At 44.2% G+C, this 27,902-nt stretch overlaps 1 protein-coding gene across 1 annotated transcript; it reads left to right on the top strand.

Annotated features, from left to right (window-relative positions):
* Window positions 1-761: 761 nt before the first annotated feature.
* On the top strand, window positions 762-26,881 carry arrdc1a (arrestin domain containing 1a). Its single transcript, XM_035379837.1, has 8 exons — window positions 762-1,009; window positions 15,974-16,084; window positions 19,308-19,358; window positions 20,462-20,616; window positions 21,895-22,077; window positions 22,512-22,688; window positions 23,279-23,762; window positions 24,172-26,881. The coding sequence occupies exons 1-8, from the start codon at window positions 892-894 to the stop codon at window positions 24,210-24,212; spliced, it is 1,320 nt and encodes a 439-aa protein (XP_035235728.1). The 5' UTR covers window positions 762-891; the 3' UTR covers window positions 24,213-26,881.
* The last annotated feature ends 1,021 nt before the right edge of the window (window positions 26,882-27,902 follow it).

Below are 27,902 nucleotides of genomic sequence, written 5' to 3'. Positions count from 1 at the left end.
ATCTCACAGGATTAACAAGTCCGGAGAAGTAGTCATTTAAGTGTAGACTTGTGTGATAAAGGACCGCGCGATTCCATATTCCACCTCCATTCTTCATCATCCCTTATCTGAGCCACAGAAACAGTCACTTTGATACTGATTATGTGCTGACACAGATTTCCAAGGAAACAGAAGAGTTGGGGCATGCAGTCTTTCTGTTGGCAGTGTCTTTCAATTCCACCAGCTACTGCTTGTCTGAGAGACTACATGAAGTATGTACAGTAGGCTACAAGTCAGTGTCTCATTTGATTGGTTGGTCTCATGCATGAGGGACAAAGACAGCGCATTAAAAATAAAAATCTTTGTGTGTGTGTGTGTGTGTGAAATGGGGGGGGGGGGGGGGGGGGGGCATTAGGTATTAGCAATTCTGAAATCAGTTAGCAGGCCTATTTCTGACATAGACCGTGTTGCCAGTAGAACTTAAAATAAGATGGGACAAAGATGGCAATTTTGTATCGGACAAGCATATTTATATAGGCCTATGTCACTGTAAACTATTAAGGGGATCTGAGTTCATTAATATAGCCTACATTTTCGCTTCATAAAAATCAAGCGTTAATTTTTAAAGTGAATAAAGTGACAGGGTCGACAGGTCGTTTCAGCACTTGTCGTGCCCTGCGGAAAATACAGACTGAAAAAAACACTGGTTTACAGTCGCCCCTCAGTGGGAAGAATCTGAGTAGCAGAAGCCGAGAAAGACACTGGGAACCCGTCTAATAATCCCAATGTGACGTCACTCTCACCGAGTCCGGATGGCGATAGAGCCGCAGGTGGGACCGCAATAGCAAGCAGAAAGGAAGGCGATACAGCAGCCGGTGTCATTGCACGATTTGCCTGTGTCGGAGAGACGACATGGGAAAGCTCCTGGAATTCGATATCACTTTGACCAACAACAAAGTGGTCTATAACCCCGGCGAGTCCATTTCTGGAACCGTGAAAATAAAACTAGCCAAATCGTTGCAATGCCAAGGTGAGTTCGAACGTTCTTTTGTCGTTATTTCGTACAGCCTCCTTTGTATTGATACTCGTCGTAGCCTTTCCATCGCCCCCCAGACATCAGGGAAGTTACAGCTTATTTAACCGAATTCAAGTTCATAAGAAAATATGCGCGTAGCGCTAAAACAACGATACCCTACAAAGTTCAGATGTGTTGAGGATATGCTGGTTGTTTTAAGGTTTAATTTCAACTCGGATCAGTCATTGGATAACCTGATTTGTGAGGAATCAACTATTTTGTGTTTTAGCGTCGTAGCGGAAACCTCATCGATAGGTTTCCCTTTGTTAAATTCTAGTGGGTAGTCTGAAGTTTTCATCGCGAACATGTCTTATTTTGCGATGGTTAAACTTTTGTATGATGATATGTTTAAAATTTTGTGATTGTGTCTGTCTCACATTGGTGACAAAATTATTTTTTTGCTCGTTAAAGAGGTTCTGGTTCTTTTTTGCTAAAGGGGGTTTTGTTCTTTGTTCTTGAAAAATGACATCCAGTCTCTCGCCATTAGCCTACCAAAGTGTGCTGAAAAACCAAGCAAAATCTCGGAAGAATCAATTGTTGGCTAAAAATGAGAAACAAATCAGATCTTGTAGGCGACGTTCCTGCTCGGTGTCATGTTTTTTTTATCGCTTTTTGGGGTCTGGGCTGCAGCTTAAGCGCGTCCTATTCAAACAGGTGTGTTGCCTCTCCGTTGTAGAATCTCTTAAGGTCTTACACGTGTGGAAATACTTCAAATTAAATCAGTTCGTTTTAAATAGGCTAAGTAGCTACAAATTGTATATGTTTTTTTCATTTTATTTGTTCGATTTAAACTATGGCAAGGATTGAATTGGAATTCGCCAGTTCATTTGAAACCCATCAACTTATGGCTGAATTATCAAAAGCTATACACTGATGTAATGTACATATCAACCAACGGCGATTGCATGAGTCACGTCTGTTGTGCCTCGACGACGCCAGAGAAAGTTGAGGAATGTGACGTGGGCTCCTGGATGTCCGAAGCCAGCAGCAGTCTGACCGCAAATCGTGTATGTTCTCTGAGCACAACGAAAAACTCACGCCAGTGAATTCATGCAAAACAAGTTCTCGCTGATTGTACAGTTCATAGCACGTACCCTCAGTTTGTTGAAGCCCAATTGATGACCATTAACTCAAAACATTTACTTGTTTTTCACTCTTAGACGATATAAAGTAGCATGTTCTCGTGATGTTTGAAGGTTGGTCTTCAAACTGGGGTCATAGCCTGCTTGTTTTGTGAGAAGAATCTTTACAAAGGTGCTTTAGAAAATTATATTTACCAATGCTTTAAAAGATATTGTCAGAGTTGACCTTTGTTATATTTTCAGATTTTGTGAAATAATGCTGAATGGGAGGCTACGTTCTACTGTTTGCTGCTGAAAAACTAGTATAGTTAGGCTTGGCAAGTTAGTTAGGCTTGACTATAGTACTCACATGGGAAGTGGCAGTTTCTCACAATGGCGTGGCTTCTCCTTGGTGAGTGATGTGGCAAAGCAGTTGCAAGAGGCTGTGAGATCCATTCTTAGAGCACATAGCCGCTCAAGGTGGGTTTCACAGTCTATCAGGTCCTGATCTCTGACCTTTCCACCTGTGTTGGTTACTGCTGTTGTAAACAGTGTGAGCAGACCCTTAAAGGGGAATGTGTGTGTCCCATTTTTGCTATGACACAAGACCCACTACCCTTTTAAGGAAAAACTGACCCTCTGAATGAAGGTATTTCTAACACCCAGATCTTTATGCCCTTCTTGACAAGATAATGCACTAAAGGTTCAGACAAATCACTCATGACGTAGTGTGGAAGAACTGCTTTCCTGTTTAATATGGAAAGTGCATTGACAATCATATTCTGGGCTGTTTGTCATTTTCGTTACGATTTCGAACTCAGTATCTGCATTTGTATGTGCGTCAATTGAGCAATTTTGTGCGCTCCATACAATGTTCAAATACATAGATCATTGTAGATTTTTTGCCTATGAAATGTGAAACACTTAATGGGAATTGTAAACTAATGTATTATAATGCCAAAGACCGGTTTAGCTAGGGACACTGAATTTTTAAAAGGTGCATTTTAGATCTGACCGGAAAAAAAAAATAAATAAACAGACGATTAAAATTTCCATTGGCAGAGTTCAAATTGTCTAACCAAAAACAAGTAATCATAACAGTGACAATGCCTTAATTACTATTATTGTTGTTATTATCTTTACCGACTAGTATATAATCACCTATTGCGTGGTGTCAGGATATTGCCTCAAGGGCAAAAAATAGGCATTGATTTGTAAATGGGCTGCAAAATGGATTTGTGTGGGATTAGAGAGGGGGAAACGCAATCTGTCTCACTGTTTGTGTGACCCTCGGAGCCAGTCGCATACCACGGGGTTAAACCGCCTCACGGCATTCCGAACGCTGCCTGTCACACGCTGCAGGGTCGATTCCCATAACAACGAGGAAAAAAACACCTCTAGGGTGTTAAAAAAAGACGCCATCGGGAGCAACCAAGACCGGTTTTGCATATTTCCTCTTTGTCGAACAGAAGAATCTGTGTGGCGTGGCTCTTTTTCGTGAGAAGGTTTGTGGAAGACAGACATCCACCTGAAGCTCAAAGTACAGTACGTTTGAAGTGTTCAGGAGGGAATCGTTAAGGTGATGGGAATGAGATGTGACCTCAGGGGAAGTGTTCAGTCACATGTTACAGACACGCACAGCATCGCTTGCAAAGCCTGGCAAATCAAACGCCCTGCCTGCGCTTTTATCATAGGCCCACCCCAGGGGCCCTTTGACTGTGGTGTGAGACGTCCGGTTTGAAACGCTCAGGGCAGACTGCCAGTAAGTCAAACCAGGCTGAAATAATATTCAAGTTTCTTTTTTTTGGCCTGCTGGCATCAACCCCATTTCTGGAGCGAGAATACACAAGTTTAGTGGCAGCATTTGGGCCGTACCCAAACTCTGTAAAACACCCTCCCCAAAAAAATGCAATCCATTTTTTAAAATGCAGGCAAATTGTCAGATCCATAGATTCGTTAATTTAATGTAGGCCTATTGCTTTTCAATATTCTGTAATGCATTAGGGGAATCTTTGTTCCTTGTTCATGCTTGGGCTCGGTACCAGAAAGTCCATTTAGATGCAGGGCTGTCCCGCTCCTGAGGACGGCTCTGATGTTTTATATTTTATATGGCAGTGGAACAGGCATGCCGAGACTCTGGAAGCACACAGCTGTGCTGTCATCATCCAGTTCTAGAACTTGCTATGATCATCACCATTACAGAGTACAACAGACATTACTGGATTCTAATGTGGCTAAAAAATATTGCATTTACTTGTTCATAGCTTGCTGTTTCTCTTTGCTATACAAAATGGAGATATTTTTCTGGTTTGATATAAATTATACCTCTCAAAATTTGCTTATTGGTCTATGATTGGTCTATGGAACTTTGTCATGCAAGTAGAAATGCTTCTTCCATTGATAAATATCAGTTTTATCCATTGTATTAATTAAATAACATAAAAGACATAACAATCAAAGTTTTGAAACCAATTTGGATGCAAAATTTTTATAAAATAAATTCAATAAATACAGTTGGGATATCCAGCAGATCTGGCCTTGGAGATTTGGAGCAGTAATATACAGTGCTTGACCCTTGTTGGGTCCCAGAAAAACTTAGCCAGACACAAGCAGTTTTATTTTACATGCACACGGGAGGCACTGCGCCACCCCACTGTCTTACCAGACATCCAGCTAAGCATCCTTTTATGTACTTATATATGGTATATATGGTTCCTGTGACTTTTTGATAAGTACGGTACATCAGTTATCTTTGCATGTGGCCACAGATAAAAGCGCTTGGATGATGACTAAGCATACTCAGTGTGTTTTGCTTATTAATGTGGATCACATTCTCAACTTGTTCTAGTTATTATGTGAGCTCTGGCCTACTTATCTGTGTGTACACACTTCAAAAACATCACTGCTGTAGCATAACACTAGCCAATTCACTTGCACACACTTATTGTAGCCTATACTGTAACTAATTGCTCATTTTTAGGATTACACATCACTCTGAGAGTTTCAGAGAAGAGGGCTCTACTCTGCCATTTTTTCCCCAAGGACCTCATGTGCTCCTCAGCTGAAACATTTAGGAACACACTGATGCATCCCAATTAGCTTCTGTGCTCCTAAATTATTTCTCCAGTTGGTGCATATCGGTTTTCAGGAGCAAATGCTCCTAAAATGGGAGCACTGTAGAGCCCTGGAGAAGTTGTTAAGGTTTTTTTGGGCTGATGGTTTTGGATACTGTGGGACACTGGGACAGCTGCTATGCCTGCACTTGCCTGGTGGCCAAACAATGTGGTAGGTTAGCATAGCTATGCCCCTGCTAGTTTCTCCATGGCTCTTTATGCTGTCACTGAACTATTGCGTGTTAGCAAGTCATTGCTAGGATATACTTACACAGTCTCCACTAATTTATCTGTATCTGTTCAGCTCCAAACCTCTTTTCACAGTTCTGGTGCCTTTGTGTCTGTTGGGATTGAGTTGTCAAATTTAACCAGCGAATGGGGATGCAGGCTCACTTGGCCACAAGACACGGCATGACCGGTGGCCTGGGCCTGCCGCTCCTACAGGTGGAGCCGCGGTCAGATCCGCCAGCTCGCCGCTTTGGCCGCTCTTCTTAAGCCATCTACTCCACCGGCTTCTGTGCAGAAGAACTGGCCGGGACACCTGTCGAACGTCGCTTGTCAACAGTCACCTCCCACCCCCCATCGCCCTGTAAATCAAAGCTCTGAACCCCATGCAAATGTTAGCGTGAGCCCCAGTACACGTAGCTGCGTTAGCTCAGAGAGGCAGATGAAACGGCATCTGTGTTTTAGTCATAGGCCCCTGTGTTTCTTTGACTTTTTTTTATGTTTGCTTGTTTGCATGTGGGCTCGTGTAGATTAAAGCTGGTGGCACTCAGGGTTTGTGTTCCCACGGCTTCCCGTACCTTCCTGTTCCTGTTCGGCGGTTAGTCTTTGTGATGATTGCTCACATTCGGTGCTGTGATTACAGGGCCTTGAGGTCTGCAGGTGTCTGAAAGGGAAAGACGAGCGCAGCTAGAGTAGTAATAAGGAAGTGGCTTACACAACGCACGAGAACGTAGATGCTCGAAAGGGCAAAGCAAAACAGCCGGAAATAGCAAAACAGACTGCAGTCTGAAGTGTTGACCTAACGAACTAGACTATGGATTTGGGTTTATGTAGCTCAAGCTCCCAGCTGGGATGCTACCATTGTGTCCTTGAGGAAGGACCTTAAGCAACTTAAATTACCTCAGTATAACATCCAGCCATGTAAATGGGTCGTACTCAAGAATGTAGTGCAAGTCACACCGGATAACTGCTTTCTGCTAAACAAATGAGCTTTAGGCTAAACGTAAATGAGTACCATTCATACCAAACGTTAAACTTAAAAGGGGTGCGGGGAGAGAGAGAAGACCGAATTTTAAAAAAACTGAAAGGGGGAGGTCATGCTGGGGTTGAGGACGAAGCAGGCTAACTTCACGCTCATCTGTCACGTGTCTTGGCATTTGCTCAGTGGGTCAGACTAAAGATAGCTCAGGGAAGACACCTGATACTCGCTTACTGCGGTCCAGTTCCCAACACCTTAGTCAGTTTCTCTTTTTGGGACAGCCGGAGTTACATGAGCCAATCACCCAGCGGAACATCACTGTACACTGCCTCTTTTGTTAAAGCAATAAAACCGAGCATTAAGTTCACGCAAGAGGTCATGTAGAAAGCCAGCCAAAGGGCAGTATTTTATTGCTAGTAATTTTTTCTCGCAAACTTTCCACCAGCGGAAGATGAGAACCTGGACGTGGCCTCGCATCAGCGAACATCCTTTTCGTCATGGTTTCACCAGCGCTGTTGCTGTTTCGCTGAGGATGCGGAGTACGGCGGGCAGCCCTGGTTTGGCGCACACATAAAAATGCTGTGTGAAAGCTGGGTGGGGGTGGCGGGGCGAGTTCTTACTGTGCTTTATGACGCTTAATTCGATTTCTCCTCTCACCCACATGCCCTGGTTTATGGGAAATATTGAGCTATTCTTGTCCTCTGTTTCCTTTTCACTTTTGAGAACGTGAGATTGGAGGGGAGGAGCTCCATCAGAGTATGCTACTGCCCTTGTGTGTGTGTGTGTGTTACTTCCTTGACTGACACCCACTTAGTAACAGCCCTCATTAAGGCCTCAATGCAGCCAAGGGAGCTTGGCTTTATTGCACCCCCTTTAGGCGGTGCTGTGGCATAGCAGTTAAGGTGTCAGGTTCGCAATCAGCCAAACTCATAGGAAAACAGTAGCACTGATCATTGAGTCTCTGAAAACATGTAGCTGGCCCACACTTTGTATAATAACTTCACACGTTTATATCTATTCACTTTTGCTCTGAAGTAGCAAAACGATGTAACTACATTTTCAGCTGATGATAAACATGAATTGCCTGATTTCATGAAGCATTTCTGTACAGGGTACGTTGAGGATTGTTAAACCACAGCATGCCCCACCCTGTTCTGTTCGTGTTTTTCTTTTTAATACACTCCCTATGAATCGTGTGATTAGTTTCACTTCCTTATCCTTGCACCTTGATTTTTAATCACAGTTGCCTGACTGCGTTTTCTCCATCATTTGTGAGCACAAAGCTTTCCTCTGTCCTGTCTGGATGAGTGTGAAATGTTTTTTTTTTTTTCTTCTTTTTTTCTGTTTTTAGTGCACGAGGGAGGTTTGACATTCCAGCAGTAAGGAGTTTTTTTTGTTGTTTTTTTTTTTCAAATGTTTGCCGGGTTTGAAAGAATGTCTGAAACCGTCGTTGCCAAGTGCCGCCGAGAGCTTCAGACGGAGCCCGCTGAGAGTGCGCCGCGTATCGGGCCGTACCGCGGCCGGCGCCTCCCGCTCTGCTAGAACCTTCCCAGGGTGCACCCTGACGTCACGGCGAGGAAACGCACCGTGTTCAGTCACTCAGCGAGAATTTGGTCCGTGTGAAACCCGAGACAATAAGAAGGCATTACATTTCACTCTGCCCAGATCTCTATCTGCCATGCGCTGTCTCTCTCCGCTCCAGTGGCCGCAGTGACTGCAGTCGAGCTGCGAACGCAGCACCGGACAGATGCGTTCGGAGCGGGTATCACATGACTTGTTTTGTCTCGGCGTCCACGTTTTTTGTGTTGTGATACGAGCCTGTCCTGTAAGGTGTTTGGGCTGTGTCTGGTGTGTGTTACCTGTGTGAGGTGACCAGGTCAGCGGGGCTGTTCAGAGGTGGCTGGCTGACGGGTCTACTGATAAAACTGAACGAGCCTCACACTTCCTCTCACTGCGTCAACACTAGCCTGACCTGACCTGACCTTGGCCAGGAGTGGACGGCTGTGCGAGGTTGGGTGGGGAGTGGTTGGTTGGGTGAGTGAGGTTGAGAATTTGGTATTGATACAAAGGCCTGGGCTGGCCAATGTGGGTCTCCATGTCCAGATTAAAGGCAGGATGGCCAGTAGCATACCAGAGTAGTGCAGGCGTGCCATGCAATGGATTAGCTTGTGTCTGCATTGTAATACACAAGGAATCTCACTATGTATTTCATACTGTACTTTCCTGTTCAGTAACAGGGCGCAAGGTCTCGAAGGAAACAAAAGCTGGTTTTTGGACAGGACCTATCACTGCATCTCTGTATCACAGTCGTATAATAAATTATGTGGTTTTGAGGCCTCCTTGAAATGTTGGCTCGTGAAACTGTGCAATGAGCCCTGCTGGGTAGACCCTTCAGGTAAAAGAGCTGGGGATTGAGCTCACCTGCTGATTGCATTTTCTCATGGGACGGATGTGTGCTCAGTGATATTTCCACCCTGGAAGTATGTGTATTTCATAGCCACGTCCTTGGATTTGAGCCAGGGATGGAAGAATCACCCAGCCATGATCCTTACATGTGACCTTGTGCTAACAGTGCTAAACAGCTACCGGAGATGAGCCCGAGTCAGCTATGTGAAGCATGGCATGCCTGCTCACTACGAAGGGTCCTCACAGTTTACTGCTTCCGTCGCTGTTGCTGGCTTCGCAGCGTCTCCCTCCCTCTCCGCTGTGAATGCTCCTCATACTCGCATTCTCAGGACACTTTGCAGCAACCACGTGGGCCTGCTGGTTCTCTCTTCACAACATCAGGAGAATCCAGTTACCAGTGTAAACCGGATCTCTTGGAGCAGTCAGTAGACTTCCCATTCATTTTTCATTGGGTCCACTCTAATTGCACGAATACCATTTGTGTTCATGTACTAGTGCAGAACAGCAGACAAGATTACCTGTGTAATTTCTGGCAGAGGGTCCTAACCTCTGCAGGTCATTGATTCGAGACAAATTCATTTTGCCACTCGAATCTGAAATGGCATGGTGCACGTCACTGTTGTGTAATTATTTCAGTACATTGAGATGTACCCCCCATCCCACATAAATATTCAGCCACACATGGCCTTAGCTGCAAGGGTTCCACGTGATAACCCCTCCCCCAGGTTCGGCTAACACCAGGGTTGCCAGACTGGTCAAGGAAACATGTAGCAGCCTGGAAATTCTTGGGTAAAATTTAAGGGCAGAATAAGACGGCATGGGGAAGATTTAGGGGGATTTTGTAAGGGGAGGCGCATGTTAGGGGGGGATTTTGAAGAATATTTTGGGGGAATAAATTCCCAGACATCTGGCAACCCGGCCAGTGGCGCAGGTCCTGTTGTGTGAGTTCCAGGAGCGGTGTTCTGTAATGTGGTGTTACCCTGCCTAAGCTGCTTAAACAGTGGGGGAATTATTATTTTTTTATGTTCGTGCTAAACTGTGGTGGAATGTCGTGGAGCTGGTTTCTCATATGAGATGTGCGCTCGGAGGATTCTTTGCAGCTCCTCCCTAAGGAACATGATGTTGTTACATTTGTTGTTAGGGCTTGTGTTCGAGATCGATTTCCAGGTTCTGTTTTCCTGTCAATGTTGAGGTCTTTGCTTCTTTCCAGATGCTTTAGGTGGGTTAAATAGTATTTTTTATAGACCAGCAAATCAGCTGGTATTTTATATTGGGAGTGCAGTTCTTTTAATCATTTAGTGTTTACAGACAGAGGCATTAAATTATTCCTGTAAAACTCACAGCAAATGTTTTCAGCTGTTTCTTGACATACTTTTCCAGTACATTTTATCCCATCCACACCAACACTTGATGTTGCATTTATTTCTGTAATTAGGTTAAATGAAATAAATCTGTTCATTTTCATTTAACAAGTTACATGATGTTTCCAAACATAAGTGTACATTATCTTTCTATGAATCACTCAGTTTTTGTAGTTTTCATGTAGAATTTTTTAGTTTTTAAGTCCTGCATCTTTATAATAATATGGGTCTGAACAATTGGCAGTATAAGGAATTGGGACCGAGACGAGCTCTTTGTTTCCAGGTCAGTTGGATAGGGTGGGGACAGGGAACTGAGTTCGGGGTGGGGACCAGGAACGGGATTGGGGGTGGGGACAGGGAACGGGGTGGGGTGGGGGGGGGGATCAGATAGCAGTGCTGACTGACTGAAACTCAGACTAAAAGACTGAGGTCTCCCTCCGGCTGTCCATGTGACATGAAGACACTGCCCCCTTCTCCCCAATCCCCCCACCCACCCACATACACACACAGGCACACGCACGCTGTCGTGACAGATACTGGTACTGAACAGCTGTGAGCTGAATCCGTCTGTGCTTGTGTGCTCCGCCCACCTTGTGAAGTGAACCAAACAATGAACAGTGAACTCATACCTAGTCAGAAAAGGCGTGAGTGAAGAGAGCTAGTACAGCATCTGGGGTTATTGGCTACAATAGAGGTAAAGGCATAGCCAGTCCTGTTCTCAGATGGCAATAAATTAAAATAGATTTTTAAAAAGCATGGCTCATAAGGCTTAAACATTCCAGCTCTCCATAGCAATGAGCCTATTTTCATTGAATATAGTCATGCGCTTTGACTTTACATTATTTCTCTTAGTAACAACAAATTTGTAGTATAAGTTTTATAGAAAACAATCACTCCATTCCAATTTCATCAATTGGCTTTAATTCAATCCAGGGAAGAAAACAGGAAACCTCAGAAAACCTCTGGAGAAGGAGAAATGGAGTTGAGAATGCCTGGAAAGCATTTGACATGAGGTCAGAGGGTCAGCAGCTGTGAAACGATTGGAGGAAACACAGCACAGTCACACCCACTGATAAACCAGTTGACGATTCCGTCAGTGTGCTGGGGTGTGTGCTTGTTTCTGTGTGCAAATGCACATTTGACTGTGTGTCAATGTACATGTGTATAAATATTGGATATACACATTGTGAAGTATTCTTCCTCTTTGTTAGTTTTTCAGTCAGTTCTGCTGACCTAGTTTAAATTAATCTCCAATATACTGTATAAAACAGTCGTTAGACTGTTTGAGTATCTCTGCTAACTCATATCTGTACCTGGTGGAATAATGTTTTTTTACTCTCTCTTAAGAAATGAGACCATAATGAAACTTCCTGTGCATTTTTATCGAGCTGAAATGCTTCCGTTCTCTGTGCAGCAGGAAACAATGAAGTAGCCTATAATTAGGAATGAAATTTCTGCTCAGTCGTTTTTACCCACATGCTGCATTGTTCTGATGTCACAGAGGTCAGATTCCTGTGCATTTGGTAAGTCTGTTCTCTGATTGGCTAGCCAGCGTTGCAGTGCAGCCCATTGTTACCGGGGAGATTTTATGTGTGTGTGTGTTTTTTTTTCTTTATTTTTTCTCTTCTTTATTAGTTTTACACATAATCCTCAAAGATGTTGAGGCTTTCTAGAGCACAGTTTTTTAATCTGTTCATGCTGAAGCACAGCTCTTAGTCAAGCTGGTTTGCTAAAGCTTCTTTCTGGGCGGTTTCTGTGTTCCCTGCATTTTCTCATCTAGAGGTTTCTAGAGCAGTAGGTTGCCAGCCTATCGAGCAAGGCCTGAGTTACTTTGATATTCCCATCATCATGCAGGAATGTCAGATGGAACATCTGCGTCCGTGTACGTGATACGGCCCTGCCGCTTTCAGGGAGAACCGGTTAAGTGAAAGCCTTTTATGAGCCTTTGGGATCAACTAGAAAACCCAGCCTTCGCAGTCCACTCCCACGTCATTGTTCTCTGGAACATTTACCCAGTACTCTGCTGCTCAGTTCCAAAGAACAGCAAAAACTCTCCATAACCCAACAAATATTGATAGCATACATGTCTATGTCTCTATAGTTACTTTTCAAGTTCAGTGGTGCTAAACTTAATTTTGGTGAATGACACTTGTAGATATTGTTGAAAGGGCGTTAAAAGCTGTCACCTATCACAGATTCTGAATTCAGCCAGCATTTTTTTTTGTCCTTAACTTTCTTTTGGATGTAAATGCTATTGTTTTTTCTTCACATACACAGTTTGGTAAGGTCAGGAATAATAAAGAAAAAAAATCTCACTACATTGTGAATGGAAGTTCTGTTCAACGGCTGTACATTGGAGAGAGATGTTGATTTAAAGCAGGGCCTGTGTTTCTGAGGTATTGTAATGACATGTTGTCTCAGTCAGTGAAAGGAAGTGAGCTGGATCTTATCGGTATGTGGCAGGGCAGGGCACGGTGTTGGGCAGAGGAAGTATACAACATTAGCTGGGTCTGAATGTATTTTACTTCTCTAAATATCCTATAGAAGTCTCCACTTTCAGTCAACTATTTCCTCTACCTCTTTTCAAAATCCCCCAACTGAAACCTCCCTATAAAACCTGTATTTGTGGCAGTCCCCCAATCTGGCAACTCCAGTCTGAATTGTAGGAGTCACTGTCTGGCTGTGGTGCTGTCTCATCAGCCTTCTCCAAGAGTAGCATTTTGCTTGGTCACTATTGTCAGCGTAATAATGACTTATGGGCCATACCGTACATACTGTATGATAGTAAACAACAGTCTCCTGATATAGCCTACTTCTGAGTCATGTTGGATGACGTAAGATCTTGTATGGCCACCTCCCTGTTTGTTTTGGAATTTCAGTATTGGGTGTGTTCCTACTCATTGAATTTATGTACTGTACCATAGTCCTTTGAATTGGTTTGAGGATTTTTTGTGTTTTTCTATTGTCCTACATACAGCTGTTGTTGTGTAGAAAACCCATGTTGTGATTCGATTCAGTCTCAGACATGGGCTGGATATGTCCTGACATGTCCTGGGCATGTCTAGATAAATTCTGAATGGCTGGTCCCTCAGCCTATGAGAGAAGCAGCCGGTCTGTAGCTGGTCAGATTATGGGATGCTAGGGGTGGGATCAATGCAATAGTTCTGGACTACACCACATTGAGAAAATGTGAATGTTATGTTTATGGAAGCAGGAAGTTTTGATGAATTTGTCTAAAAATGCAGCTGATTGGATGAGCTCAGACTGAGCCATCGGGGAGCAGGAAACAGTGGAGGGAAAGAGCTTCCATTTCTGCTGTGGACTGAATACGTTTTAGGTCAACCGGAATCTGTTTTGTTTTCCTAATTAGCAGACTCATTAGCAGACTTTACTATGGATGTCGTTTGACTAAGAAAGATGTCTGATGTGGAATCTAGATTAGGTTGAAAGACACATTCCCCAAAACTGTTTTTTTTAATCTTAAAAGAAATATCTCTAATTGAATGTGCATTAGGTGAAAGGTAGCACACATGAAACCTGAAACATTTCCACCTCGGTTGGTGTTCTTCAATGAAAATGTAAAATAAATATCACTTGGAATTCACTTGGACCTCTACAAGTAATTTCCTCAGAGGTCATAGGCTTGGAAGACAAAAATCATTGCTAATGCTAACTTTTCAGTAAAATGTATTGGTGATTTTTGTGGTATTATGCTAACATAAAAAATCCACCTGTGCTAGATTTGGCAGAAGGTACAGTAGATCCACGCATATGTTTCAACTAGAGTGTAAAGATAGTTTATGCGTAACCAATCAGCAACTGATCCAGTTTTACTCAGTTGTTACTCAGTTCCTCTTAAAAATCAATGCGAACATGAGGCCATATGCTGCTATGGTTTCATGTGAAGTGAAAAAAGATAATGTTCTTATCGTGGCAGCTCAACAGCTTCGTAAACACAAAACATAAACGATGCCGTTTTCTGCTTCCAATATGAAGTCCGCTCACAGCGGTCGTCTCTTTTTCTCTCCGTCGTCAGCTTCAGTCCTTTTTTCTTCTGACAGCTGTTTGACGGGCGTTTGTTTTCGATCGCGCGTCGTGCCCGGTTGAACTCTCACGCGTTTGCAGCCGGCGCTCGCGTCGTTATGGCCACCGCTCGACTCCTCCGGAGCTCTCGGTGCGGGAGGGAGGCGGCAAGCTCCTCGCCGCGCTTAGGGGGCATCCGCCAGCGAGTGCCCGAAACACTGCGGCCGTTACATCACCAGCAGCGGGGAGGAGTGCTGAAAGAGCTGGAGGTTGCAGGTTCAAACCACTGCTGGGAACACTGCCATTTACGCTCCAGCAAGCTGCATCGGGCTACTCCAAGACACTAGAAGTGCTCCTGATCCGGGCGTGTAGCATTTAAGAGGTGCAGGTTGGACCAGGAACACAGTAAAATGTTCAGTGTTAAATTAACTCTTACAGTGTACACGTGGTCCCTATTTGACTGTAAATTTGTTAGAATCGAATTAACTCTGGACACTTTACTGGTATGCAGTCTCTAAGAATCATGCAGACATTTTCCAAGTCTAATTTCCTTGACCAGAAGCTTAGCAAGTTAATGAAATATGTATGGGATGATGCGTAGCCAGCGTGTCGTACACGTGGTGCTGTGTATCTGTTTTTGCTTGTCATCAAAAACGAGTGCGAGGCCTTGATTCCTGGGCGGTTTCAGCGTGCGGCCTGGCGGAGATTCAGCGGCAGCTGTCTCTGGATTGGCTGTCGTTAAGCCCGCATTACGTAACCTGCTCTGGGCGGTCACCGCGCGGCGTGCCGACGCCTGTTTGGTTTGTATTCGGCGCATCTGGTCGCCTCTTGCTTATTCTGCTGTGATGAGAAGCTTTGTTAGCGAACGATCAGCTTTCGATTCCAGCCCCCACCCCCCTCCCCCATCCGCCTGTGTGATTACTGCAACCTTCTAACCCAAACCTGTCAGATCTGCACAACAGAGCAGACGCTGGCAAAATTACAGCTGAATATTTATTTGTGGATCGTGATTGTAGTTGTCTGCTCCTGGTGCAGATTGTTTTTATGTTAAGACGGCTGGAGTCCGTTGTAAAGATGTGATGACTGTCTGTGTGTCCTGAGGAACGTGAAACGTTTGAGGTGCTGATGCTTACAAACAATGCAAAGTAGTACTTCAATGTGTATTTCAGGATATTTTTAGGTGAATGTGAAGTGAAGCACGTTTCAAAGACATTTGTTCCAAATCTGTCTCAGCAATGCAGAGATACATTTCATCAGACTGCTTTGAGTGTGTGTGTGTGTGTGTGTGTGTGTGAGAGTGTGTGTGTGTTGGTCTGCTGTCTTGTGTATTGTCTGTTTTCTAATTGAAAAGATTTTGGTGTAATAAAATGGCTGTTTGTGTAACATTTAGCCTATACGTTATTTGATAAACTGACATTGTTTGATGAATTGATTCATGTTGTATTTTTTAACAAATCTGTTAATGAAACAATAAGTGATGTCCCAGTCAGGAATACTGTGACCTTTACTCTTAAACCTTTTTGGATCTGAGAAATTCAAGTAGCATTCATATATTCATCATCACTGAAATAAAGATGAGTTCTGAATCACGTTGCTGAGCTCCTGAATATTTGCTGTACTGAATGTATTTGAATTCAAATTTTTTGGTTTTTTAAAAGGCACAGTAGGTGTGGTGTGACAGTGCCCTCTCCTGGTGTGGAGTTGCTTTGCGTTTGCGTTCCGAGCACTGACCTGTGGCCTCCTCTCCACAGCCATCAAAGTGAGCTGCCAGGGCTCCTGTGGGGTGTCGAACAAGCTGAACGATGACGTTTGGACGGTGGAGGAGCAGTACTTCAACAGCACGCTGTCCGTGGCAGATAAAGGTGAGTTTCTGTTCCCCCATTCACCTTCAGGAGAGGAAGAAGCCTGAAGAGGAGGAGGAGGAGGATAAGGATATGGCTGGGCTGGGCTGGTGGGTGACTAGCAGTAAATGCTGCTGTTGTGAAACGACTATCGGTTTCAGTGTGAATTAGCATATGAATTGGTACGGGACTGCTCAACCCTGTTCCTGGAGATCTACACCGTGTTCCTGGAGATCTGCCATCCTGTAGGTTTCCATTTCAACCATAATTCCATAATTTGGCACACCTGATTATACTGATGAGCTGCTCATCAAGATCTCTAGCTGTTGAATGTGGATTAGTATATTTTCAGCTGTATAAATAGATGAAATACTTAAAATGCAAAAGTTCTGTAACTCCCTCTGGATAAGAAAGTTTAGAAAAAAAATGTTTTTTAAGCAGATGTCAGTAAGGTACAAGACAACAAGCGTAGAGCTGGGAGCATTAGAACGTCGTTGAATGCTCTATGACACCCTGTGCGCTCTCTACAGGCACTGGCCTCTCCCCGTTCACACCAGCTTAATGCTTAACCCATCCATTTAGAGCATTCACACAAAGGGCTGGCTGCTTCGAAGGGGGAAAAAGAAAATGGAAAATTGTGAAATGAAGTGGTGAAAGTTCACTCATATCTTCTGTTCGTGACTGCAGATTATTCGCGGTCATAGTGTTTGTTCTCTGTGAGCTATGAATTATGGGTTATTTGTTTTTCTGGTTCCACTCGCTGGCCGACTGCAGAACATCCCCGGCATGCAGTGTTGAGTTATTTCTCCCTCCCCTATTACGGTACCTCCCCAGTCAGGTTTCGATATGGGCACAGAGGTACTTTGGGTCTATTGCTCACACCAATAAGCTGGAGGCAGAAGTAGGAGATTCATGAGCTAATGCATATTTAGCCATTCAAAGTGGTTCTGGTAATGTATGCAATGCAATGCACATTTGCTAATCGTGTGTCCCGCTAACATTTTTCCCAGGGTTCATTAATTATTTTTAATTCATTTTTGTTGCCGATGGGGCACTCCTCTTTGAGTTTTTACGCAAACATACCACCTATAGAAGCTAATTTGTTAAATTCGGGGGGGAGGGGGGGGGGGGCATGCCCAATTGAAGCCACAGGAACTCATTAGACTGAGCCGCTGACTCACTGTAGTTATTAAAGGGCCTGTGGTGTCTTATCACAAAGAGCAGGGTGTTCCGCAGGATCCTGGCCAAAGTCTCTCTCTATCTGGAAAGAACCTCTTAAAATGCTATTTGCCGCTGTCTGGTTGGATTATATAAGTTTTTTAGGACTGTACAATGCTCTGCTGCTTTGTCTCCAAGTCTCTTCTCGTTTCCTGTCTGAAAAGTCCCTTTTTGCTGTGACAATTAGTCCCTTACACTCGTGTCAAGTTGGAAGTAGTTGAAGGGTCAGTTTCTTTCTTGTGTTCTGTACTTAACTCTTTGAAGAGTATGTTTTTCAAAATTCTTTGTCAGTGTTCTAAGATTCTATTGTTTCAATGACCAATAGCGATTGTTACATCAGCATTAGAATGTTCAGTTCAGAACATTCTAATCTCATGTCTGCGATTTCACCTTAAAGTGTTAATAAAAACCAGGGTTCTTCAACGGCTTCTCCCCGGGGGCTAGTTTCAGTTTAGTTGCAGTTTTAAAATTGTGCATACAGGCCAAAGATTTTCCACTCGCTGTTTATAAAAAAAATACATTAATAAGATATGCTGTACTTTTTCACTTTATTCAGACGGGGGAAGCCGAGTGGGATCATTCTAGAGGAGGCAGAGAATCGAACCCACAAACCCATCACACGGGGATTTGTATCATGGTTTGAGAGTCAGTCGACATACTGACTATGCCATATGGTCTCCCCAGTAGATTTTTTGATGCATAGCTATTACTTGTTCTGTCGTTCAAACTACACTGACACCGTGCAGATGGAACAAGAGACATAGTTTCATTTTTCTGATGTATCTGATTAGTATCTTTTTTCTTCTATAAGATCAAAGGGCCAAGAAAAAGGGTATGGAAGGTGCAGATGTTTTAGGATTCTAAATACGGAGCGGCCATCTGTTCAAATGTCCTCTGAAACAGCATTTTTCCCGCTTTCCTTAAATAATTCCTTTTGAAGTTATCTCCGCTTTGCCAGAAGTTCTTGTGCTTTGCCGCTAGTCAGCGCCATTATTAATTCTACCTTGCGCATGGTTCTGAAGAACCTGTGCTAAACTCTGCAGTCCTGCACATACTGCTGAGGGGCCCCTGGGCTCGAGCTGGGGTCGCACGGTAACTGAATCGATCGCCATACCTGCCTTGAAAAAGAGGAGACTCAGCACACTCTTCATTCCACTGTGGGTTAAATTTCACTGGATCTAAAAGCTGACTGTCTGCAGAATTGAAAGCCAGGCCTGGTTGGTTTCTTTGGCCTCCTATTGATTATGAGTCCTTGATGCGTACAGTGATGCAGTGAGTTGCGTTGAGTAGGCCTACAGTCACTGTAACACTGGAATCCTGGTTTACACCCGGCCAATAATATTGGCACCCAGAACCAGGAAGTGCAGAGGTGCCCTGCCCATCGAGATGTTCCACAGGACTCTCTCTGAAGGCTCGGCTTTGAAGCTACGTCCTCACAGCGGGGAATTCCCATTCTATTCTTATGAAAGAGAATTCCTGCTCTTTGTCACCAGACAGCAGTTTTTTCAACAGGTTTTCTCTGCTGCTGCTGGGAGTTTGTTATGAATGGTTGCTTCGAGCGGTTGGTAACAAGCAATGGGTATCGTTTGACTGAAAAACAAGAAGGACAAAGATATGTTGGCGCTATTTCGCGGAAATGAAAAGCGATTCTCTCTCTTCTCTATGAAGTCTGTCATCGGACTGCTGTAATCGTCTAAATATGTCCTAAACAGCATATGATCTCTACATCACCTTAATAGAAATAATATAATAATTCTATAGCAATTGTTGTAATAATTTTCCTGACCTACAGTACATTGGCTGTCACAGTATGAAGATTCAGTATCTCTGAGCATGTACTGTGGCAGCCTTTTATGAGAAGAGTGGCTGTTCAAGAATCTCAGCTTTTTTCACTTTTGTTAATAAATGCTCGGTCACTAGTGAAATGAGACCATTAACAGTAATAAGAGCTCATTTGTTAATTAGGTGTTGGCCACAGGTGAAGCTGTTTGAATGAAACTGACCTCTGCGTATGTCTGTCTCTCAGGTACAGTGCCCCCTGGAGACCACAGCTTTCCTTTCCAGTTTCTCATTCCAGGTGAGATGAGTCACGTTTCAGATCACAAGCTGGTCCACCGGCATTCCTGTGTGCTGGGGAGGTACATTCACACACACACACACACAGTCACACACACACACACACGTACACACACACACATACGCACACACACACACACACACACACATACGCACACACACACACACGCGCACACACACACACACACACACATGCGCACGCACACACACACATCATGTTTTGCTAGCTCCAGTAGAGCCTAGCTTCTAGGCCGAGGTTTTTGATATGTGAAACCCTGGATAATCACTGAACCCAATCCACTGGGATCATGCTACGTTTTGTTCAGGTAGCCACGGCACTCTCTTGCTTGGTTCTCTTTCCTTTCTCTCGGACCATCCCTCCAAATACTATCCTGCTCACTCTCTCATTTCTCCTCTGCTTGCTGACCTCTACATCTGTGCTCTCTGTTCTTTCTCTCTCCTGTTCTGCTTTCTTCCTCTTTTGTTCCATGTCACCCTCACCTCTCTCTCCCTCCTCTCAAACTGCACTATATTTCCATCTTTTCCCTCCCTCTCCCCTCTGCGCTCCAGTGTATATAGGCTCTGATTACACCCTGCGCCCCCTTAATTCTAGAGGCGCAGTTCGTGCTGTCAGACAAATTGCTCCTTCTTTGGGTTCCACGTTCAAGGTCTGGTTTAGATTCTAAAAGTCAAACCAGGCTAGACTAACCTATTAACTGAGGCTAGCCTAGCCTGTTAGTCTCCAGCCGCAGCTGATCTTTAACCTGGCCATCTTTCCCTTAGTCACCCTCAGGCTGTTTGTGCTCAGGTTCGTGGCAAAACAGCCCATGCAGACACAGGCAAACTTATTCCCTTAAATCGCTTAGAGTGGTTCAGTTTGGAGGTACTATTGACTAATGTAGACTGTTGTAATGTACTGTAATGTATAATGTGCTGTTGACTTGATTTAATTTGAAAACCATGTTGGGCCAATTGGTTGTAGATGTCAAAAATACTTTTAAACGCATGTACAATTGAACACTTATATTATTACAGTATAATGTGAATAGAGGTCCGAGACATCACGTGAATGGAAGTTAAAATATATGTGCTGTGTCCTTGCAGATACAGCTCCCACCTCTTATGAAGGACCGTATGGGAAGATCACGTACAGAGTGAAAGCTTTCATCGACACGCCCCGCTTCTCCAAGGACTACAAGGTCCAGAAGGCCTTCTTCCTGCTCAAACCCCTCAACCTGAATGAAGTGCCCGACATTGAGGTGAACACACCCCCTGCCCTATCCCTAATTACACTTCATTGCTCAGAACATAGACATGATGGTAATCCAATATGTATATTCAGTGGTACTGTAATATCATGCTCTGTGCTTTATCCAAGAGAGTTTATGTACTTCTGTCAAACTACCCCCATAAATGACCCTTCCAGTGTCTTCATCAGCAGAACTGGCACAGTGAACCCTTCTGTTGTCTTCATATTATGTATGCGTCCCGTGTCCACAAGGTCAAAAATGGCGCACCCTCACCAGACCCCATATGATAAAGCCTGTTCATTGGATATAAAACCCAAAATCAATATTTGTCATGTAGAAACAACCTGTCACTCATCAATAAATAAGCAAGTAACTGTTTTCCTACTACACAGTCATAAGACAAGGTATACTGTTTTTATAAAAATATAAAAAAAGGGCAATGTTTAACTTTTTCTAATTGTGCGGTCATTCCAGGAAAAGTCATTTCAATTTCATGCTGAAAAATTACGTTTTAAATCAAATTTTTTTTTAAAATATTTTTTTGGGCTTCTTTCAGCTTTATTGGACAGGACAGTGTAGGGAGACAGGAAGAACAGGGGAAGAGAGAGGGAGAGACCTGCGACAAAGGTCGCGCGGTCGGACTCGAACCGCCGATGCTGCGGCTCGTAACGAGCATGTGGACAGCGTTCTACAGGCAACGCCACGAGACACCCCTTTAAATCAAATTTTAAATTTTAAACTGTTTTCACTGTCGCTAAACTCTGGATAGGGCCATATTTGACCTTGACGACAACACGGGGGCTAAACATTCTAATCGCTAAGCTCTCACCGGTGTATTCGGGGTGATGTCATGCTCCCCTGGAAGTCCCACAGCCACAGCACTGCCGCCCTGGCAAAGAGGATTTCGGTTTGCAGGGTATCCCCCATGTGATAAAGGGGACTGGTCACCAGGGCACCTGCAGTATGCCTGCACCAGCGAAAATGGCAACTCACTGCACTCTGGGCAGACTGACGGAGGATTATGGCAGGATAGGAGGGGCAAATTGGCTTTCCAAAATGGGGAATAAGGGAAAATAAGAGGAAAACATGTGAATCGTCACACCAAAACCAGATGGAAGCTTGAGAATTATTATTCATAAATAATAGTTTTTTGTTGTGCTCAAGGTGCCAGGCTAGAGGAGTTGAGTCCTTGGTTGATAATCATACCACCCCTTTGACGGGAAGGATTGAACCTGAAAAAAATTCATTATTTATTTTTATTTATCTTTTGTTTTTTAACCTTCCCAGAAAGCGAACGTGACCACAGTCTCAAAGGAGTTCACGTACCTGCTGATAAAATCGGGAGCGCTCACGCTGAAGGCCAAGACCGACCAGCGGGGCTACGTCCCCGGCCAGGTCATCAAGCTGTCCACCGACGTCCACAACAAGTCCGACAAGAAAACCAGCTGCATTCTGGCCAGCCTCGTACAGGTAGGCCACAGAGGAAGGTCAAAGGGCGTGGGGGGGACGTCCGGCCCGAGCCCCATGGGAAAGGAAGCCGTAATAATATCACAGTCACTCCCCTTCCCCCCTTTTCATGTTTGGGCTTTGTCTTTTGTTTTTCTATGTATAAGTTTGTTCTGGTTAATATCCCTGTACAGGACCCACTTATTTGAATGTGTTACATACGGCACATACGTTTTACTATGTATTCCATATTTACCTGTACAGGGTATTTGAATCTGTGAATTGTGTGTACGTTTGGGGTGTTTTTCTTCTATTTTTGTAAATGCTGAAATATGTAAATAAACGTAAGGAAGAAAGAATATAATCGTGTCAATCAGTCTTGTCTTGGTGCATCTCTCTGTTCTGGTCGACCGCTTCCTCTCTTCGCTCCGTCCGATTCCGGGAACGCCCGCGGGTAGAAAGTGACGTACAAGACGAAGAGCGTGGCCTGCGACTTCCGGACGATCGCGGAGGTGGAGGGCGCGGGGGTGAAGGGAGGCAAGCGCGCCGAGTGGAAGGAGCAGATCATCGTGCCTTCGCTGCCCCAGTCCGGCCTCGCCGGCTGCAGCCTCATCTCCATAGACTACTTCCTGAAGGTGGGCATTTTTTTCCCGTGGTTACGCTCAGATAACTTCCTGGGGAAGAAACGGTCGGAGGCATCCAAGCATGTACAGAAAGAGCTACCATAGAAGCGTAATGTTCTGTGTGTTTCTGAATGGTTCATGATCCATTCATATAGACCAAATGGGGAGAACTGCATTAGAACTTCCTTTCAGCTGCCATCTGGCACCGTAAGAGGTGTCCGGTTTTTCATTGGTTCAGATATTTCGGTTCCTATCTTGCAGTTCCTTTTCTGCCCAATGGGAGACATATTTCTGCTGCACAGAAGCAGTGTTTCTTAGGTGCTAGTTGGGGAGGGTAAAGTGAGGGCGGACATTTCACTGTCAGCCCAGCTCAGTCAAAGCTCCCATGAAAGTGTGTGAAAGAACGTCAGTTCACAGTTTGAAAATTTCTGTGCCTGTCTGGCTCTCTCCTTTTCTAACTGACTTAAAATTAAATTCATAATTCTGTATTGGGATGAAATACATTTTTGTACACACTGTTCAAAGTGTTGTGTGGAATGCATTGAAGGAGCTCAAGCTCTCTCAAACCCCCTGTGTGAGTGTGAGCCTGTGCTGTTGTGCAGGTGTCCCTGAAGTCTCCTGACGTGTTGGTGATTCTGCCCATCTTCATCGGGAACGTGCCATTCGACCCCACCATCCCCAGGACCCCGTCCCGGACCCCGTCCCGCCCGACACCACCCAGCACGGCGCCCCGGGTGCCCCCCCGTCCCTCTCCGCGACCCTCCCCCCGGGCCAGCACGAGCTCCTTGACCCCCAGCGCCCCCCCGGCGGAGGAGAGTCCGGGGCAGGCGGGGGGCGGGGCCCGCGAGGTCATTTCCACCAAGAGCCACTCGCAGCAGGACCCCTCGGCCTGGCGGGCCTCCGCCTCCCCCAGCGGCCCCACCCTGACCCCGAGCCGCCTCAGCGTTCTGGCCCCCGCAGGACCCCAGTTCTCCATCTCCACGGGGTCGACCATCCCCTTCTTCTTCGAGGGGAGCGCCACCCCCGTCCCGACCTCCTGTCCGCTCGTCTTGCCCCCCGGGTACAGCTCGCAGGAGTACCCGCATGGTCAGTGTTTCCATGGTGCAAATTTTCTGGCCCACTAAACAGGGCAACGTTGACTTACAGCAAAATGTTGACAACAAGTGTAAAGATAAGCATAGATATTGAGAAGCTAATATTGGTGTCAGCGTTAATGATGGCGAATTGAGGCGCTTTACTCACCCAGTGCATTGCCAGACCACTACAGCTCAGACAGACAGAGATGCGTCTCTGACCAGTCTCAACTTTTCATTATTGTAACACTAAAGGGAAAGGTCGCTTGCCGTTTTTTGAGGCTTTGCAGAGTGATTCTATTCTGTACATTAGGGTTCTAGAACATTCCACACGCTTCCATATCAGGTACCATGATGAGGAATGTCAAACTATCTTTGGTCTAATTCCTGTCTGACGTTCTCTTTCTTTTTCTTTGTTGTAGAACCCCCTCCCACCTATGAAGAGAGTTGCAGCAGAAACTAAAGTTTCGGGCAGTGTGCAAGATGCCTTTTCCTACTGCAGCAACTGCCTGCAGGACCCCTGCCAATGACTGTCCCTACTGGATATATGGAGAACAACAGGCTGGTTCCAGCTTGACTGGAGTGACATTTTTTAAAATCATTTTTAACTTGTTTTTCCAGACTTGGAAAAGGGATTCTAGTTTATTTATTCTTTTGTGTTTTTTTTAACATGTTTCCTCTCTTGTCTGTTGATGTAGTGGCCGTGAAGGTTTTGAGCACTAAAAAGGTTTTACAAGAGTGACAAGACTTTTACCACAAACAAAGTGCCATTGGGCTCTTAAAAACTTGGAAGTGCCTGTGGACCAGGCACAGATTGCAACAACAGGACCACCCTTTTTTAAATGTCAGGCAGTTTACAACTGTGTTTCCATTTTATACTTATATTAGCATCTGTGATGCCTCTAATTGAAAGTACTGTACTACTGAATATGTTTTTGTCAACTTTAATGTGGCCTTTACATCAAATCCCCACAAGGTGGAGCACTTGCTGCTCTATTACTGTTAGTGGCATCCTCGAACGCAGAAGGCATCACACCACACAAATAACTGAATCTGTAGGTGGAGTTCCTGAACAGACACCAGCACCCTTGCATCTCCTTAAATCAAGATGGCTGTGTGATGGCACTTGAACAGCTGTCGTGCAAAAGGATTGTAGTGCTCCAAAGCCTGCTTACTGTTGCTCCGCCCACTGGGGGGGGGGGGGTCAGTCTCGTAACCCAACTGGACAGAACATTCTGATGGACAGGCTGGACTCACTTGGGGTAAGAGAAGATCTGGAGGTGTAACTTGTATTCTGACCCATGCACACCCCCACCCACTCCAAGCCAGCCTAATGTGATTGGTCACACCCTCCAGACCACTTCCCCCTACACCACTTTTCTGGCTGAATGGCAAGACTGATTTGTGCTCTGAAATGTAATGGAAGCCCAGTTGCTGTGCATCAGATGTTCTTGTTTAAAAGGAGGAGGATCTGTGTTTCTCATGAATGCCTTAGTCCATACGATGACTGTGTGTTTATATCTGCAGTGCTTAAGTCAGTCTATTTTTTATTTTAAACATTACTGAAACTGATTGAAGCGTGCTGGTATTTCTTGCCACCAGCATAGAAAAACTGACACTTTGCAAAGATGTGTATAATGCGTAGGTCAATGGCAGTATGGTCAATATGGTCTTGTTACAGGTTGTCGGTCATGTTGAACAGTACCACAGATAAGGTTTCATTTGTTTATGGGGCAAGTACAGCACTTTATGCATCACATAAACCACTTATATTCTGCTCAGTTTTTTGAATTAGCTGTGTAGCCACACAGCAGTTCTAAAAAGATCTCAGATAATATTTTGTTTGGTTTTGCTTAGACACAGACTAAATGGCCTCCTGTAACCTAGAGTATTCAGATTTCAGTGGCACTGCCGTCATTTAATACTTACAACAGTGCCACTGTTGTTTTTGTGTTGTTTAATTGCCTCAAAGTACTGGCATTGTAAGGCCTGAGGTTAAGGTGTTCCTGCCATAACCTCTATCAGATCATACATTTGGACTTTTAACCTCAACTGATAAGAATGTGCTAATATAAAAAGAATTTTTTTTGTCCCATTTCCATCACAGCAGCAGCCCCTGGTGGCAAAAAAAAATGTTTCTATTCCCCTCTCCATGAAAACCATGAAAGGGCATGCACGCACAGAGGCACAGGCACACACGCTCACACACATAATAAAACTATTTTTCTCACACCTTCACCTCCAGCGGTTCATTTTTAAGATCATCTCATCCCAGTAGTAGCAGAGTACAACAGCCCCAGGATAAACTGCAGGATTAAAAACAGGGGAAAATAGGCTAAACCCATCCCGCACGTATTCAGTTTTGCTACCACCATCTGGACAAATGCAGCGGTGGTTCCTGATTGGCTGTCAGGCTGAGGAATTAAGATGGCGTGGCATGCCTATCTTTAAATGAATTCACACGCACACGTTTCTGCCTGTTGGCTTGTAAATTTACCGTGTTCGTCAGTACACACACAGTTTCAGTCGCCTGCAAAACCACATCAATCAAATCTCCTTATTCCTTGTGCACTTTATATTTACACTGTGGACCTCTAATGGTGCTGTGGTGCAGTGCAGGGTACACATTCATTTATGAATTTGCCATTTGTGAAATGTTTGGGACTCATTCCATCTTTCTCCTCAGGAAGTCCATCCACAAAATGGTAGGCATTACCAAAATGCAAGCATGTGCTCGTCTTTAATAATTAAGAACTGCTTTCTAAACACAAAATCAATCAGATGTCCAGAGGAGGTTCCATTATCTGCAAAATTGTAAGAGCAGCCTTATCAGTCTCACCCACAAAAATAATATTTAATAGCTTTATTCACTCTTCTTTTTTCTCTGTTGTACAGTTTTTCCCTCTGGTGGTTTTTATTTGTGGTTTGTGTTTTTGTATTTTTCTATTTAATAGTCGCTCTGTGAATATTAACTTCTGGATATTTTATTTTTCCTTCGGGTTTTACCATTTTTGATCTGTATCTGTTTTTGATCAGCACTGTCTGATTGTCAACTTTGATTCAGTGTTACAGCTCAGAAAAGTTTTTAAACCTAAGTTGTATACGGTACTAATAAATCTCTCTCAAAATGCACCATGCTTATAAGACTGTTACAGAACTTGCCTACCCTCTGTTTTCTGATTTTAAAAGAAATGGCTCAGTCAGTGAAGATTTGTACCACACGTTTGGATAAGGCCCTATTGTACAAGCATCACAGGTTGAACCTTGGCTATGTCATTAACCAGCTATTTCCAGGAGTCTACAGAGGCGGGACACAGTTGGCCTTGTACAGTGTAGGGTTGGTTCCATGGGTAACTACTGCATTAACTCCTCCCATTGAGGTAGCGGGTGCCTACTGGCTACCAGTTGTCTTCAGTGAGAGAGACTTCTGATTACCACTACATTACAAACATTTAGCAGACGCCCTTTCCAGAGCGACTTACACATTTTTTTACACGGCATTTACATTGCATCCATTTATACAGCTGTATATTGAAGCAATGCAGGTTAAGTACCTTGCTCAAGGGTACAAGGACAGTGTTCCTATATGGGAATCGAACCTGTGACCTTTAGGTTACAAGACCAGCTCCTTACCCCTTATACTACACTGCTGCCCTACACTAGCCTGTAGGACTGTGCAGTGTAAAATATTCTAATTTTAAGGCCAATTATCAGTTGGGTTTTCCCCTGAAATTCCAAGCCAAAATCAAACACACCAGGCTAATTGTTCGCATAGTTTTAAGTACAATCAATGTTAGAATTGATCCTTGGAACCTTGTATGTATGTATTTCATGAGCACATTGCATTATCCAGAGCAACTTGCATCACTTACATTTTTACTCATTTAAACAACCAGGCGGTTACTGACCAAATCCAGGTTGCTCATTACACAAGGGTGTCAAAGCAGTACACCAGAAATCTGAACCCATATCCATCTGGTTATTATCACCGTTCTCCTCTCACTACTCATGCTGTGACATGAGGTACAGTGATAATCTGGTTATTGCAAACCTTGCTCAAAAGTGGCTATGTGTTCGGGGACCAAAAACAGGTGACCCATTCAAAGGGATTCTAATAGATAATATGAAAATCGTATACAGCACCAAGTGATAT

The sequence above is a fragment of the Anguilla anguilla genome, chromosome 10 (genome assembly GCF_013347855.1).
Source record: "Anguilla anguilla isolate fAngAng1 chromosome 10, fAngAng1.pri, whole genome shotgun sequence".
NCBI lineage: Eukaryota > Metazoa > Chordata > Actinopteri > Anguilliformes > Anguillidae > Anguilla > Anguilla anguilla.
This window is presented reverse-complemented; position numbering and strand designations above follow the sequence as displayed.